The 17,235-nt window shown below is 54.7% G+C and overlaps 1 protein-coding gene across 2 annotated transcripts in view; it reads right to left on the reverse strand.

Annotated features, from left to right (window-relative positions):
- KIAA1614 (KIAA1614 ortholog) overlaps positions 1 to 17,235 on the reverse strand; it is a 39,014-nt gene that overhangs the window by 10,908 nt on the left and 10,871 nt on the right. For both annotated transcript variants that reach the window (XM_024239634.3, XM_024239636.3), the window contains exons 4-6: positions 12,401 to 12,544; positions 3,942 to 5,503; positions 1,907 to 2,063 (exon numbers count right to left, since the gene is read on the reverse strand). In XM_024239634.3, the coding sequence (XP_024095402.2) occupies positions 1,907 to 2,063; positions 3,942 to 5,503; positions 12,401 to 12,544 (1,863 nt within the window). The remainder of the gene's footprint in view (positions 1 to 1,906; positions 2,064 to 3,941; positions 5,504 to 12,400; positions 12,545 to 17,235) is intronic.

Below are 17,235 nucleotides of genomic sequence, written 5' to 3' on the forward strand. Positions count from 1 at the left end.
CTGCCAGATACTCTGCTTGGGTTGCTTTTGGGGAGAATAGCTCAGGCAAGCCCCCCGCCATAACACTCAGCTCAGGGCCCACCCAATCATTCATTCAGTATATATATTTTTTCTTTTTTGAGATGGAGTCTCACTCTGCTGCCCAGACTGGAGTGCAATGGCACGATCTTGGCTCACCGCAACCTCTGCCTCCCAGGTTCAAGCTGTTCTCCCACCTCAGCCTCCCGAGTAGCTGGGATTGCAGGCACACACCACCACGCCCGGCTACTTTTTGTATTTTTAGTAGAGACAGGGCTTCACCATGTTGGCCAGGCTGGTCTCGAACTCCTGACCTCAAGTGATCCACCTGCCTCATCCTCCCAATGTACTGGGATTACAGGCGTGAGCCACTGCCTGGTCCATTCATTCAATAGTTCTTAACGACCTACTATGTGCCAGCCTCTTCTAGGTCCTGGGGTGTGTGTATGCAAGACAGACAAGGTGCCTACTCTCAGGAGCTTATGAACAACAGACCAGGAAAACCAAGGAGACCCATCCCATGTGGGTGAAGCAGAGGGTGACCAGGCGCTTCTTTAAAATGGAGTGGTGGGGAAGGTCTCCCTGAGAAGAGGAACTTTAAACTGAGAGCTGAAGAAGGAGCCAGGGCTGCCACGCCTGGAGTTGAGTAGTCCAGGTGCGGGGAACAGCTGGTGCCGCAGCCCTGGGGCAGGAAGAGCTCTGTGTGTTTAAGAACAGAAAGGGGCCAGGCCATGAGGCTTGGGTGTAGGTGATGAGAAAGGGGGAAGAGGCAGTACAAGATGAGGTCAGACAGGCAGGAAAGGCAGATTCCACAAAGCAGGACCAGCCACAGCCGGGGTGTGAAGTCTACTCCAAGTGCAGGGAAAAACCATTGCAGGCAGGGTTTTCAGTAGGAGAATGACACCATTTAATCCAAGTTTTAAAAAGCAACCCTTGACTATTGTGTGGAGAAGGAAATGTAGGGGCAAGAGTGAAGGCAGAGAGCAGGTAGGGGCGACTAGAGTTGTATAGCAAAGAAGACATGAGTTCAGGCCAGGAGAAGTGGTGGGAGGCAGGGGGTTCCGGAGCTGGCAAGGACTCGCAGAGGGTTACAGTGGGAGAGAAGGAAGAGGAAGCAGCCCAGGACTCCTGGATTCAGGCTTGTGTGCTGTGCAGACAGACAGTGATGTGTTTGCTGGGAAGGGGACATGGGGGAGGCAGTTGTTGAGCTTTTTGTTTGAGGGGCCCATCAGACCCCCTAATGGAGATGTCCAGGAGAAACTGGGCATGCAGCTCTGAAGTTCTGGAGAGCAGATGGCGCTAGAGATGGAGAGCTGGCTCTGGTGCCTCTTCAGGCTTAGAGCTGCCTGCAGCCACCAGGCATAGTGTGTCACAGGGAAGAGAAGGCCCTGGCCAGAGCTCCGGGCTCACCAAGGCTTTGAGGCAAGCCAAGGAGGTCCCAAGGGCCAGGACTCGGCCTCCACCCTTCCCCCACTTCTCCCCCTCTCCCACCCGCTCCACCTGAGCTGAAGGAGGGAAGGGAAATGTGATTGCATCTGGTTACTTTCAAGCATCCAAGCACAGAGCAGGAGGAAGCCTCTCAGACAGGTAACCCCATCCTGGGCCCCTCCCCAGGGCTAGGGCTCTGCTAGCTTTGCCCCAGGAACCGGCACAGTGTCTGCAGCTAGAGGCCGTTCAACGGATGCTCCATGAATGAATGATCAGGTACGTCAGACTAAACGACACTGGGAGAGTGGGAGGGCTGCCAGGCTTGTTCACAATCTAGGGATCCTCTGAGGACTAGGAGCAGGGAGGTGGGTCATGCCACCACTCCAGGGGGTCTCTGTCCCCTCCCAGAGCCCCCATTCCCACCTCCTTCTGCAATCTGGCTCTTTCTCCCATCACTCACCCTGACAGCACATGTCCTCCAGATCCTGACCCTGTCCTCTGCAGGCTTCCCTCTGGTTCCTGGCTGGACTCTGGCTCCTCTGAGGACAGGGAGAGGGTGATGCCCGTGGAGTTGATGGTGGCAACATCTGCTGAGCCAGGAAAGCCCTGGGGTCCTCCTGAAACAAGCACAGCATCCCACCTGAGTCAGACCGGCTCATCCCACAGGTCCTGTGGGGGAAAGGGACATTCCCAACAACAGGGGGAGGGTGAGAAGAAGGTGGAGAGGCAGAGCTCAAGGAGAGCAGTGGAGAGACCTGGGAAGCAGCAAGGGAAGGTGGGGTGGCCTCTTAGATGACCAGGGCTGAGGACCCCTCATGAGTGTCCTCTAGGCTGGAAACTATTTGATGACAGGGACTGAGTCTTGTTGACTGCTGTAACCTCGTCACCCAGCACAGCATCTGGTCCACAGTAGATGATCACTGTTTGTTAAATGAAAAGGGTTGACTGTGATAAGCCATGTCCCTTCTATATCAAGGGACACAGTGGGAGCAGGGGAAAATTTTGTATTCCTGGGACAAAACCCACAATCTTGTCAGTTGTGATTTCTAAGAGCTTTAAAATAGCCATCATTTCTGGAGATCTATTATGTGCTAGGCAACAAGTGGAATCCTCTCCAGAGATGAGTTCACGGGGTCCTAGGAGATGGTGCCATCATCGTCCTCACTTTATGGAGGAGGATGCTGGCAGGCTAAGGGATTGAGGGACTCACCCAGGGCCTCACTCGCTCTGCTTCAAGCTCCAAGATAAAGGCTCAGGTTGCCCAGAGAGGTCAGCAGGTCTCAGAAGGGAAGTCCTGCAGGAAGTGGTTAGGAGCAAGCCCACAGCCTGCCTAGAGCCCACCAGAGAAGGAAATCGCCACTCAGCACAGGGTGGGAGGGACCCCAGGGGGAGGCAGTTGCCTCAAGGTTTGTGTAAGCAAGGGAGGGAGAGGGACCAAGTCTGTGTGTCCCTGTGCAGTGGAGGGGACTTTGCATCCACATCCTAAATAAGGTTTGTCATCTCTCTGCCCTCTCTCCCTCCACTCTGTTGCCAAGCCCTGGGTCCCTCTTGAGCCATCCCAGCCCCAAGACTGTCAGAGCTGTGGTCACATTAGAGCAAAAATGTGTGGAGTGAGCCTGTTATCTCTGCCTAAAAGTGAGCGGCAGAGTTGGTCACCTGGGATCACAACACTAGGGATCAGGGCCTGAGCCTGCCAACCCCCAGGATTCTCCCACAATATGAGGACCCCTTCCAAAGGCAAAGTGGTGACACCCACACCCTTCAGCAGCCTTGCCTGCTGAAACCTACTGGTCCACCAACAGGCCCAGGGGCCAGGGAGGGTCTGGTACCAGAAAGCACACCGCCTAGGAGCCCTGTTCCCTTGGTCACAGGGTCCTCTGGACAGTGTGTCTGCCTGGCCACAGAATGCCTCAAGGGCAGGACTCCTGCTCAAGTATTCACATGTGCATTCCCCACAGTGCCTAGTATAGTGCCTGGCACATAACAGGTGCTCAGCCAATGCCAAAGGAATGAATGAGTGAATGAAATGAAATAATGATGCTGAAGGGGCAAGGCCTCAGCCATGTGATCAGTGGACATCTACTGTTCTGAACAAATAGTAAATCCTGGAGCTGTTGCCTCTTCCTGCGCTGTTGGGAGTAAATCCCTTAAAGTCCAGGCCTCCAGCAGCCATGGAGCTTGGAGCTTGGAACCTCAGGGTTTCCAACAGGAAGAGGACATCTCCACCACCTTCCCCGTGGTTCTGCCTCCCCTGGGAGGGAGTTGCTTAGTCTGCCTCCAGGCTGGCGGTTAATCCTGCATCCAGCCTCCACCAGCACCCCTGACACCTCAGAGCAGCTCCAAGGAGCTGCCGAGGTGGTGTGTGATGCTGCCATCTGACTCCTGAGATAAAAGGGAATGACTCTGAAGGCCTGGGTGTCATGGGTCGGGTCTGGGCCTCTGCTGTAGAACCACACCAGGCCTGGGCTGGGCAGGAACCAGCGGCAGCCCCTTACCATCTCTGCTGTTCTCCAGGGGCAGCTCCGGTTCCCGGCTGCAGAGGCCCCTCTCCACCCTACCCTCGTGGACGGCTCCCCCGTAGGGCTCCTGCAGCCCCCGAGGTGCGCTGTTGTTGCAGTTGTTGGTGGACAGGGCCAGCAGTGGGTGCCTGACCTGAGGGCGGCTGGGCTGGGTCTGTGATGGGGGCAGCTCACAGGTCCTGAGAACCGCGTTTCTTGAAGAAGGCCGGGGGATACCCACAGGCTCTCTCTGGTCACCCGGCCTGAGCCGTCCAGCTAGGGCTGCCTTCCTGTGAGACACCGGCGAGGTGGTTTTCCTCGAAGCGGGAGGGGTTGGCGCCCAGCCTTCAAGACAAAAGGAAGCTGTTGGCTGCCAGGCTTGGTGTGGGGCAGAAGGTTCTGCATGGCTCTGTTGCAGGGAGGAAGGAGAGACAATTTCCAGGGACTCGTGGCTTTCTGTAACCTGGGCCTGGCCTCCTGGCCCCGATGATTCAGGCGTCATGGGGGAGGTGGTGGCATAGGCTGTCCTGCATGGAGTCTGGGAATCCAAAGGGTGAGCCTGGTGACTTCCCAGCCCTGGTCCAGGCTGCCACTGGGGTCCCAGGGACACCCGCTTCAACTCCAGGTCAGGAGGCTTAGGGACGGAATCTTCTCTCAAAAATAGAGTTCCTCCAGGCGTGTGTCCTCTGCCCTCCTTCACCTCATTTTCCACCTCTACATCATCAGCCCTAGGCAGGTGTTGCTGGGCCTGAAGGCCCCAAGGGAGCTCCGCCTCAGCCTTCTTGGACCACATGTGGCCTCGAGGCCTGGAGCCCCGCAGTCGCAGTCGCGGGCTGCTGCCTTGGGTCCGCCCACACGCCCAGCCAGCTTGAGAGGTCCCCGCCTCCTCACTGTCGGTCCTGCAGCTGTCAGAGTTGTCTGTGCTGTCCAGGGCAGAGTCCACCTCCGCAGGGCACACGGTGTCTCCGATGTGTGTTTCCCGGATCCATTCCATGTGGAGCCGGGGCTCTGCAGGAAGGAGCGGGAGTGGGGAGCTCAGGCCACCCAGCACCCTCTCCATCCCACAGGCAGCCTGGAGCTCCTGGAGGGTCCTGGGGTCGGGGGGCGCCTTCCCCTGGGCGGGGCGCGGGTCGTCGATGCAGCTGCCGCAGGCCTGGCACCTCCTCTCGCTGCCCGGTGCCGGCGGCGCCGGGTGTCCCCTGCGGTCCAGGCTGCCCACAAGCCGGTGGAATGTCCCCTGCCCCGCGTCCCGGAGCCGGGGGGCCCCGTTGATGTAGTCGGCGAGGTCGGGCTTGGAGCGCAGGGGGCCCTGGTCCGCGGCCTGCAGCACGGTGCTCAGCACCTGGCGCTGGCGCTGCTGCAGCCGCTCCAGGTGACGGAACTCGGCTTCGCGGGCGGACTCATCCTCAAAGCGCACGTGCGATGGAGAGGGGCCCCGCCTCGGCCTCTGCCCGCCGCTGGACTCTCCGCTGGAGGAATCGCTCGTGTGCCCGTTCTGGAGGCTGTCTCTGCAGGCAAGGGTCGTCCTGGGGTCCCGGGCTGGGATTCTGTGGCCATCTCTGATGAAGAGACAGGAGGAGAGAGGTCAAGGGCAGAAACGTGGGGAGGTATGGACACGCATCGGCCCTACCCTCTCCACCCTGGGCTACAGTCTCCCACCGTGCTCTGTGGCAACCGCAACCCACAAGGTTACTCCAGAGAGGATTTCTGGGGCGTCTCGGCAAACCAGAGTAGCTTGCAAGCCCACTCTGATCCTGAGACAGCGCTAAACAAAACCAAGGCCACCTTCCCTGCTTTTGGCTTTCCCTCCTTGCATGGTTCAGCCTGAGTTAAGATGAAATACTATTGAATGGGAAGATGCTGAAGTCCTCACACGTGTGTGTCGCGGGGGTGGGGGTGGGGCGGCGTCTGTGTGTGTGTGTCAGGGAGAGGAAGTGAGCCTGACCGCCACGTATTTTTGGTAGTGACTGTGGAAATATGTATTTGCTATAATGCTGTCACGGGAACAGGATATTTTAAGTCTCCACTTAAAGGAGAGGCTGTGTGAGAACTGAAGTCAGAGATTCTTTTTTTTTTTTTTTTTTAGTGGCAGGATCTCTCTATGATGCCCAGGCTGGAGTGCAGTGACATGATCTCGGCTCACTACAGCCTCGATCTCTGGGGCTCAAGTGATCCTTCCACCTCAGCTTCCCAAGTAGCTGGGACCACAGGTGTGCTTCAACATATCTGGCTTATTTTGGTTATTTTTTGTACAGATGAGGTCTCACTATGTTGGCCAGGCCGGTCTCAAACTCCTGGGCGCAAGTGATCCTTCCACCTCGGCCTCCCAAAGTTCTGGTATTACAGGTGTACACCACTGTGCCCAGCCTAAAGTCAGGGTTTCTTTCTCTTTTCTTTTTTTTTTTTTGAGATGGAGTTTCACTCTTGTTGCCCAGGCTGGAGTGCAATGGCGTGATCTCAGGACCGTAACCTCCACCTCCCAGGTTCAAGCGATTCTCCTGCCTCAGCCTCCCGAGGAGCTGGGATTATAGGCATGTGCCACCACACCCGACTAATTTTGTATTTTTAGTAGAGACGGGGTTTCTCCATGTTGGTCAGGCTGGTCTTGAACTCTAGACCTCAGGTGATCCGCCCACCTCGACCTCCCAAAGTGCTGGGATTACAGGCATGAGCCACCGCGCCCAGCCTTAAAGTCAGGTTTTCTAAGCAATTGCTCCCGAAGTTTCCACGCAGGGTTCCACATCACCTTGCTTATGCAAAATTCAGACAAGGCAACAGTGATGTTTCTCCTTGGCCCCTGAGTCTTGACTGTTCCAACCCCCACTCCAGGCACTGCCCCTCCCCAGCCCTCACACACACTCTCATCCTGCTTTTGCTGGGGATGGCACTGCTGTGCTGGGGAGTCTGTCTATGTGTCATCCACTTTGGCTCTGGGAGACACTGTGGCGAATAGTCAAGTCCTGCTCAGTTCCGGAAGACACCTGTACACATCTCACACCAGGGCCACCTGGAGCCAGGTAACCCAAGTTTCAGGCCACTATGCAAATGGACCCAGGCCCATAGGCCATTTTCTATCAGAAGGCACCCAGGTAAGGACCATAGTTCTCCCTTCCTTTTCTTGGCAGTGGCCTCCCCACCACACTGCTAAGTGTTGGGATTCCGTTTCTTGTTTCTTTCATTTATCACTTCTTTATCACTCACACTGGACCCCTGCAGTGGCCTCTTATCCAGCCTCTCCACTGCCTCCTGTCTGTAGGTCCAACTGGAGCACAGCGTTTATCACACCAACCCGGAAGAGGGCATAGGGTCAAGTGCATACACTTTGGAGGGAAAATGCAGGCCCCCCACATTCCTTCCTGCTTCCTCTTACACTCCTGGGCCTTCAGGGCCTCCAGGCCTCCTTCCCTGACCTCATGCAACCCTCCTGCCTCATTTCCTGGATCTTTCTTCTTAGCCTACTGGCATTTGACTTCTATTTATTAGATGCTGAATGCTCACTGGAATGCAAAAGGCAATGGACAATGGGGGCTCCACACCTGCTCCTACCCCTGACTCCAGTCATTTCCCCCCATAAGCACTGCTCCAGAATGAAATTTTTTTTAAAAAAGAACTCCTGCTGGCCAGGCGCAGTGGCTCACGCCTGTGATCCTAGCGCTTTGAAGGCCAAGGTGGTCGGATTGCCTGAGCTCAGGAGTTGAAGACCAGCCTGGGCAACACGATGAAACCCTGTCTCTACTAAAAATAGAAAAAATTAGCCAGGAGTGGTGATGCGTGCCTGTAGTCCCAGCTACTTGGGAGGCTGAGGCATGAGAATTGCTTGAACCCAGGAGGCGGAGGTTGCAGTGAGCCAAGATCGTGCTGCTACACTCCATACTGGGCAACAGAGCAAGACCCTGTCTCGAAAAAAACAAACAAACGAACAAAAACAAAACAAAAAAAAACACACACACAAACTCCTCCTAAGCAAGTAGATCTGCCTGCTTTGAGATTTCAGCAGATCCTGTGCTTAAAAAGGCTGCTCTGGGGAACACTGAAGAGGTGTCGGTCAGCCTGTTTTCTGGAACTCACGTTCAGCCAGGGCTATTCATTCATCAGGCACAACAGCCACTATGCCGAGGACACACAATATGGACAGGGGCCCAGGAAAATGTTGTAATTTCTTTTAAAATCAGAAGAAAATAAACTTTTGGGTCAAAGAAAACATTTTAATATAGAATGACATATTTATTTTTCAACCAGCATGGTCATGCAATATATATTTTTTAATTTTATTTATGGAGCAAGAGGCCCATGAGGGCAAAAGTGCCTAGGGCCCCCGAAAGTCATATTGCAGCCCTGCTTTCAGAGAGGGATTTGTAGCTGAGAGATGTAGGCTACTGAGCAGGACACCCTGCTGCTGAAGACGGTGCAGGATCTCACTACTCATCTCAATATGGTCGTGGGGAGGCCCCTCTGATATTAATAATCACTGTGGTGGTGATGATTTTCTGTTGGGGATTGTAAAGCGCTGGGACTCTGAGCCCCGGAGAACCCACACAAGGATTCTGGGCCCTACCCGTACTTGTATGTAGGTCAGCCGTGGGGTCCCTGTTCATGTGGAGCTCATGGTGAGCTCTTCAGAAGCACGCTTCCCTCCCCATAGCCCCCAAAAGGAAGACTCCATCCAGAGAAACAGCCTAGCCCACTGCACAGAAAGGACGCCCTCCCAGCCCAGCCGACCCAATGCAGGCAAAGGCCCACAGGGAGATTCTGCACACAGCTTCACACAACAACCCCTCCACAGGCCCTAAAAGCTAGTGCCCTGTCCGCTGGCAGGATGTGGGCTGTAATTTCTAGGAAGGAAAAGAGCCTAGCTTTAAAGGCGGTGCGGTCCTAATCTAACAAGGGAGCCCAGGTCCCATGAGCCACATCAGTGGTCTTAACTTTCACACACAGGATGGTGAATTGAGCAATCTGGAATTCACTGCAGAGCCAGACATTTTTGTTCTAAAAAGAGAAATTGAGGAGCACTTAATCACATAAGGTGCTTTCAACCCAATTATTCAAACCCAGAAATCCCCACTAGCAGTGTCAGCAACAGTGCATAAAGGCAGGATGAGGATTTTGGAGACAAGTGCAGGACGAATGAGGCAGCTAAGCGTTGAGCAAATCCCACGCCTGCCAAGTTCTCAAGGTGACGCTCCACAGAGGCTCCAGTAGTCACTCCTCTAGGGGAGGATCCCGCCGCAGTCCTGGAGACATACGGCTTCACAGGGACCCCTTTCCAGAGTCCCACTTTCCATAGCATTGCTCCCCTAACCACACAATCAATGTGATGTACGCAAGCTCTGCAGTCTCAACACAGCCACTCTCTCTGACCCAGGACAGTACCACTTACAGTGTCACCCTCCCAGCCCTGCCTCTTGCTGACATGTCCTGTCCTGCTGCCATCGGAAACACCAATCTAGGCATATCTAGCCCCAAAACGGCAAAATCTTGTGCTTCCAGGAGCTGCTCCATTTCTGTATTAATTTGTTTCCAGAAAAACGCAGCTGCTGCTACCTCTTCACCTCCTGGAGTCCCTGTCTGTTCAGGCTTGCCCCAGCTGCCTCTAGCCAGACCTAGGATAAAGAAGGCCCTCTGAGACTGCTCTGCCTGCCCCTCCTCTTCCATCACCTTTCACTAAGCCACTCTTTAGAAGTGATGCATCTGGGCTGGGGATGGCGCCTCCTGCATCAAACTGAGGCCTGGGGCCTGTGTGCCATTGCCATGTTAACTCAGCATGGCCCTCCAGGGTGATTTGATGGAGCGTAACCTTTAGAAGCATCTGCAGCAAGCCATCTGGCGTTGATTTTTCAGCTATACCCTCTGAGGATTCACCAGCGCTGCCAAGTCATAGTAATTCTTTTCTGGACACAGCAGCTGCTAAAGTGGGTCACCTTGCAATTCTATAGCATTTCTATGGCCTGGAGACAGCCTGCAAAAGGGAGCCTACTTCAAAGTTAGTGATTGGGGTTGTTGTGAGCTGCTAGAGTGATCTGAGGAAGAAGTGTCCAAGAGGACCTTTACACAATGCAATCTGTTTTGCAGATAGTCTTGACTATTTTGAGGCTATCCGACCTAACCTAAATGCCTCTACAAAGTAGAACAGGAGAGTTGCTTGGAAGTCTAAGATTTCTCACCATATATTTATATATGTGAAGAAGAATACTTAGGATGCCCTGAAGAAGTCATGCCCATTCCTTTTTTTTTTTTTTTTTTTTGAGATGGAGTCTTGCTCTGTAGCCCGGGCTGGAGTGCAGTGGTGTGATCTCGGCTCACTGCAACCTCCGCCTCCCGGGTTCAAGTGATTCTCCTGCCTCAGCCTCCCAAGTAGCCGGGACTACAGGTGCCTGCCACCACACCCAGCTAATTTTTTGTATCTTTAGTAGAGACGGAGTTTCACCATGTTAGCCAGGATGGTCTCTATCTCCTGACTTCATTATCTGCCCACCTCAGCCTCCCAAAGTGGTGGGATTACAGGTGTGAGCCACTGTGCCCGGCCAACCATGCCCATTCCTAACAAGTGCCCTCCATCTAGAGAGACAAGCAAGGCCCAAAATGTGGAAATACAAGGGTAGTCTGTTTGGCACCCCTTGCCAGGATTTAGGGTCTTCTGAGCCCCTCTCCTAAGGGTCACAATGACCTCTGCTCATGAAGGAGTGTCATCTCAGTGGTTCCATGAAGGTCCTTAGCCTTTAATGAGCAGTTCGGCACCCACCATCAAAGATCATGTGGTCCAGTTCCACCAAGATCCCTGCTCCCTAAGAACCCCTGCTCCCTCCAGTGCCACGTGGTGATTCAAACAGGCTGATGCAGCATGTCCACCATGCCAGTGAAGCCACAGGCTTTGCTAGCTGCAGAAGTGGTCCTGCTTGGGCCTGGTGAGACCTGGCATAGCCTGGCGGCCTCATCTCAGGCCCAGGTGCGTGACTGGAAGGCAGCTCTGTGTGGTGGTGAAGTCCACGTGTAAGTGATTCTTCAAAGGGCACCATAGGCGGAACAGGCAGGAAGACGGGGATGCAGTGTGTTGCTCAGGGGCAGTCTTGTGTGTGATGTGCTGGTCTGAATGTCCTTGACCTTGTTGTTTTCCTACCTTACCATGGCTGTAGCATTATGAAATCAGGGATGACATCCAAATCTTCAGTTCTGATCTCTTCTCCTCTAAAGATCCTGTATCCAGCTGCATACAGCTGGATAATCTGGTGGGCACTTCCAGTGGATATTCTGGGAGCACCTCCCCCTCCAATGCCTGACCCTGCACTGAGGCCTCGCCCCTTGGCTGAGGCCCCACCAAACACACAGACACCGAGTCAGAACCCTGGGCTCTTTCCAGATGCCTCCCTTTTCACATCTCCCACACCCCTGCAACTAAATGAGGAGTCGTTAGAGCTCACAGTCCTGCAGCACTCACTGCGTGGCGGGCGCTGCTCTAAACTTTACACGTATTAGCTCACATAGCCCCACAGCAACCCTGTAAGACAGGCACGTTCCCATTTTGTGGGTGAGGAAACTGAGGCACACAGACTTCCGCAGAGGCACCCAGCTAAGTGCCAGAACCAGAAGTCAAGCCCACGTGGTCTGGCTGTAGGTGATGCGCTCCTCTGTCGCCTCACTAAGCCTGCTTGCTTCTGGTGCTTGGGGTCCGTGTGAGGTCTCCAGACTCTCCTCTCTGTACCACTCAGCAGGGCCATGGCAGCATCCTCCTCAGCACACCCGTCTCCCAAATTCAACACATCTCAGCAGCTAGAAAGGCATCACTGAAGTGTGATCGTGCTGCCCCCCTGCCCAGAGTCCTGCAGTGGCTCCCAGATATTGCAGCAGACATCCAGTTGTCCAACTGTTCTGCAGGCCTGGAGGCCTCCATGACCTGGCCCAACTGAGCCCTCCAGCCTTCACGCCACAGCCTGCACATCCTTAACCTCTAGCCTGGCTGAACTCCTGAGCACAGCACTTCTGCTCAGTTTCCATCCCCAGGATGCTTACCCTTGCCTCTCTCATCTACCCAGTGCATAGCTATACTTCCGTCAAGCCTCAGCTGAGAAGTCGCCTTCTCTCAAGAGCCTCACCTGTCCTTTCCAGGTGGAGTTAACAGTTTCCAGTTCAGCACACACACTTTTCCTCTCTTACACCACAGCCCACATAATTGAATATCTGTTTGCCTCTCTCCCTGGAGACTGTGACCTCCATCCCCCCAGGGATCCAGATCATGTTTCATTCATCTTTGTATCTCAGTGCCTGACTGAGGCACTGAGGTGTGTTGACTGACTAAATGATCAAAGCAAGAGCCTTATATGGAAAACACACACACACACACACACACACACACACACACACAAGGAGCGAGCAGCAGCATTTGGCTAGATCCCACTTCTTCCCACTGCTGACTCTTCCCTGCTATGGCCCTCCCAGGCTAGCCTCGCCCAGGTCCCACTCACCGGCTGCCCTGGGTAATGGTGGGCACGATGTCATGGCTGGCACGGAGGGGCCGGGTCCTGGCCTTCATGCGGGCACGCTGCAGCAGATGCGTGGCTTCCTCATGCCTGGGGCTCAGCACAGGCTCCGGCTTGGGACCAACGGTCCTGCAGGGTGGCACACAGGCCAGGGTGGTGGGAGAGGGATTAGAAGAAAATAACGCGGATTAGGAGGGCTTTAGCAGTGTCAAGCACTGGCTCTGCCAGAAAAAGCCCTGCATGTGCAGCCTTCCTCCTCTAGCACTCAGCACAGGGAACCCAGCCTGGGGGCCTGGGGCCTGGGGCCTGGGGCTGGGAAATGGCCCTGCGTGGCTCTGGATGGGTGCTGGGGAGCTGGCTCGGCCTTGGACATCTGCTCAGGCACTGGAGGCAGAGACCTCAAGAGGATCTAGAAAGGGTAGGAGAGTCTCCAGATTATTCTATTGTTCCTTCCCCAGGCAGACAGCAGGAGCTATCTGGGAGGAGGAGGGAGAAAGGGCCTGGGGTTGTTGGGCTGGGCCTGTGCCCAAACAGATGGTCTCTCCACGCATCACCTCTCTCTCCTGTCTCTGCACCCACACACAGCACCACACTAGTGCCCACTGCAGATGCAAAGAATCAGGGCTCTGTCCAGCATAGATTGGACCCTTTGGGGGAATGGCATTTTTATAAATCCTGGTGTTTTCTTGCCTTAGTCCCAATCCAAAACCATCAGGCACCAGCTCAGGGCTCACAGGCTCAGGGCTGAGAGAAATTAAGCTGGACCCAAACCAAGCCAGCAAATGGCTTGATTTTCATAATAATAAGAGTCCTCCACCAGCCCCCACCCCCTACCAGATGTGCTGCCTCCCTGGCCAGTCCGGAGTGGCAGAAAATGACAGCAGTCCGTTTTCAAAGCTCTCAGCCAGTGACATACAGCCCGCGCTGGATTACAGCTATAACAGCGACCCACAGTCTCCCACTGACAAGACGTTGTTCTCCATGGAGCTTGCTCTCCCCAGCCAGGCAGGCCGAGGGCAGGTGTTCTCTCCACTTGACAGATGAGGGCGTCCAGAGCAGAGAAGAACGCTGGCACATTGTTCAAGGTCGAACATCAATTGCAAGCTGAACAGAGCACACGACAGCCAGCCCACTGCCTCCAGCATCGTTCCGCACCCTCTGTCCTCTCCTGCCTTGGGTCTCAGGGCAGGCAGAGGATGTTTGTGGCTAGGGGCAGACACGCTCTTTGGGGTAACTTCATCATCCCCACTGGCTGCCCCTGTCCTCGCCATCACATATGCTGGGCTGTCCTCAACAGTGAGGGTCCACAGGGCTCCAGCAGGTCCTGATCTCAGACCCGCAGCCCCTGACCCCACCCCTTTTCCACGTGGAAAAGGGGGCCTGGTCCTGACTGGGGGAAGGGACCAGGCAGTTTCCTGGGTGACAGAGATGTAAGTGGAAATGGCACAGCTCTGAGGCCTCCAAGGAAGGCTTCCTTGGACAAACTCTGGGCAGACTATGATTTCTTTTCTTGTTTCCTTTTCTTTTTCTTCTCACTATTTGCATCAAACCCTGCTTTGGGGCTGCTGGGGAGCAGGAGGAGACTGCTAGAAGAAAAGCACCATCTGTGTCTGTGAACCCTGGCAGGGCCCAGGCATGGCTTTGGAACAAGGAGGGCTTTACTGGAGTGATGTGAAAGCGAATCTCCAGGCCTGCTGCCCCGTGAAGCCTCCTTTGGCAAGAGAGGCCTCCCTCTGCACTGCTTCCTGAGCAGACAGCTCCTCCAAGGCGGCAGAGAGCAGCTGTGCTCCCTGGGGCTCCTGCTCCAACAGCAGAGATAATGAGGTTACCAGCCCAGAGAGGCGCCCCTGCAGCCGTGGGCCTCTGGCTGCCAGCCCGCACACTCGGAGCCTTCCGGTGACAGCTGTGGTTCCGCGGCTGTCAGAGGGCATTTGTCACAAGACCTGGTGGGCAGGCAGGAGGGCCCCCAGGCAGCTGGCCAGATGCTGCCAGGATCAGCCTTACCCCCAGGTTTTAAAGCCATTTTCCAGCTTTGCTATTTCCTTTCTGCTCCCTCCTCTTGGAGCTGTTACTTTTTTTTTTTTTTTCTCATCAGCTGTCTTGCTTCAGTTCCTGGCAGACAAAGCTGGTTCTCCACTGATTAGAAAAGCAGGGCTTTTTAGGCGCCTGGAGGCATCCATGCAGTACCACACTGAGCATGGAGGAGTGGCAGTCACCTTCACAGACTGCAGCCAAGGTCAACGTGCATCCTGGTGAAGTGAGGGCCTGACCAGCCCTGTGGAGGGAAGGTGGTCTTTCTCTGAGGCAGGGAGCAAGCAGGCAAAATGGGGTGGGTGCTGAGTCTGTCCCATCTCACTGCCCACCTCCCAGCTCCCAGAGTTGCTCTGGAAAATTCCTAGAAGGGATGGGGTGGTCAGTGCCATGGCCAGGCAGAGGCAATTCCCGCCTAAGAAGAGATGGCTTTTTGCCACTGTCTTGAAAGCCTGCACTTCTGGAGCTCATTAGCTCAGAGGGTGGAGCATAGGAATAAAGTGGCTGAGTGCTTTTCCTCCCTGGGCCTCAGTTTCCCCATCTGCAAGCAGTGGGGGCTGGAGAGGGGAGAGGACTCACAGTGCTACCCTGTGAGCCCAGATCTTTGGCCACATAGTTTGATATGCCATAAGGTCGGGTGTCGGATTTTGAGGCACCCCCTGGGGGAGTTCCCACCACAGATGTTTGGCCCTGACCGAGTGGCAGAGCCTATAAAGAGCTCACTGTTGGGGAAAACTAGAGTTCCACTAGAGTATGCTGGCCCTTCCCCCACCCCTCCAGCCACCTGTGTCCTCGACTGGTTCACAAGGACAAAGGGCAGCATGTGGTCCCCTCCTGCTCTGGGCACTCCCATCTCGGCCAGTTTCCTGGTGGAGGGACGGGCTTAGCTATGGCTTTGCTCTCCCTCCAGCCAGCTGGGGCAGGAGAACCACCATTGCTCTCCTAGCCAAGGAGGTCAAGGGGACAGAGTGGCCTTCTGCAGCCATCATAATCCTGGATTAAAATAATAAGCTTAGCGAGTCTGTGTTTAACCCTTTCGACTCAGGTACATGGACGGGGAAATAATTGGGAATGTAGAGGGATCTGCCGCTTCCCAGATTCCAGGATGCACCCAGTAGAGGGAGAATATGGAGTGTACAGAACATGGAGAAACTTTTCTGCTTAGCATTTGTTCCATGTTTGCGTATTTGAAAGCTTTCTGATGACCACGGATAGAGCTCTCCTACTGTGATTCTGTGTGCAATTTTCTGAACGAGGGAAGTGGAAAAGGCACCTGGAACTGATTCTGGGTCATGTGCTCCATGAGGGCAGGGACCTAGTCTCAGACTGTCATGCTTGCTTGCACAGGTCCCTTCTTCCCAGGTCTGCAGGACATGGACAGGACACAGCCTAGAGTGGTGGGGAAGTGTGTGGCTTGGGGGCAGCCTGCCTGGGGTTCTAATCCCTAGACAGCCACTTCCTAGCTGTGTCACCCTGGCAGGTTACCTAGGAGTTGAGCCTCAGTTTCCCTATCTGCTAAATAAGGGCTCAGTTGTTAAGTGAGAGTGACTCCTTTAAAAGAGATTAGCACAGAGCTGGGCACTTGGTAAGAGTCCATAAATGTTAGCATTTATATTATTATTATCATTAGCACCATTGTTTTGTTAAATTACGCTCACCCCCTTACTAAGCAAAGGATGGAATCCCCGAACATGTACTAAAGTCACCTGTGAAGAGATCACCTTGTCGTCAGCAAGGGGAAGGCATGTTTGAAATGACAAACACCATCTTGTAGCTGGAGGGGACCTGGTGGCTTTGCTCTGGACTTTGAAAAGCCCTTGACAGGGCTCCATGGAAAAGGTGGCTTCCACAGGATAGAAAACAGGAGGTGGCCGATTGGTAGTGGAGGAAAGCTGACTCCCAGACAGTCAAGGCCCTCCTGCCAATGGAGAAGGAGGAGTGGGAGTCTTTAGGAATGGCAGCTGGGGAACCCACCTCCTTCAACACCTTCGAAAGGATCTGTGTGGAGGCCTGCAGTGCACGCCTAAGACGCTGACTTCTGAGGAGAGCAGAGCCACCCTGCCCCTGCCTTCCTGAAGATGAACAGATTCCCTGCTGAGCCCCAGAAGGAGGCTTTGGGCTGCCCCTTTGGTGAGAACCTCTTGGCCTCAGGTGTGGGACCTGGGTGGCCACAGAGGAGGCAGGTGTCTTAGATGCCCTCAGATGGGGGACCAGTGGCCTGTTCAACTCTGGCAGGCAGAGGAGAGGGCTTCCTTTCCTAGAATTTCAGACTAGCTCCCACCAGATGAATTGCCTTGGGTAAATGGACTTTCTCAAGCTCCTTGATTGGTAAAGATTGGGACCATCATGAGATTTTCATGTGTGGTGTATGTGGGTGTGGCAATGATGCAGCATGGGACAGGGTATCTGGAGGCTCCAGGTGGCACTGGGTTTGTGGTAGGGCTTCCTTCTCCACCCAGGGTCAGACACTGGGAGCGTGTTAAGTATCCGAAAACACTGTTGAGTGGTTACATTTAATTTTTTCTTTTGCTTTAGTCTCGGTGGGGCTGGGAGTGGTAAGGGGGCTTTCCTTTGTGCGTGTATATCAGTGGGGCAGGATGGGAGCTAGGGGGTTGGTAAGGACAGGCAGGGGCTCAGCCGTTCTTCCGTTCTTGGTTACACCCGTGCCCTGGGGTGTTCTCAGGCACCTCTACAGCCCTGGGCATGCTGGGGTGGTGCCAGATGCCTCTTCTCCCGCACTCAGCCGGGACTCCCCATGCCTCCTTGCTGAGCCCTTACTCACACTCTTT

The sequence above is a fragment of the Pongo abelii genome, chromosome 1 (genome assembly GCF_028885655.2).
Source record: "Pongo abelii isolate AG06213 chromosome 1, NHGRI_mPonAbe1-v2.0_pri, whole genome shotgun sequence".
NCBI lineage: Eukaryota > Metazoa > Chordata > Mammalia > Primates > Hominidae > Pongo > Pongo abelii.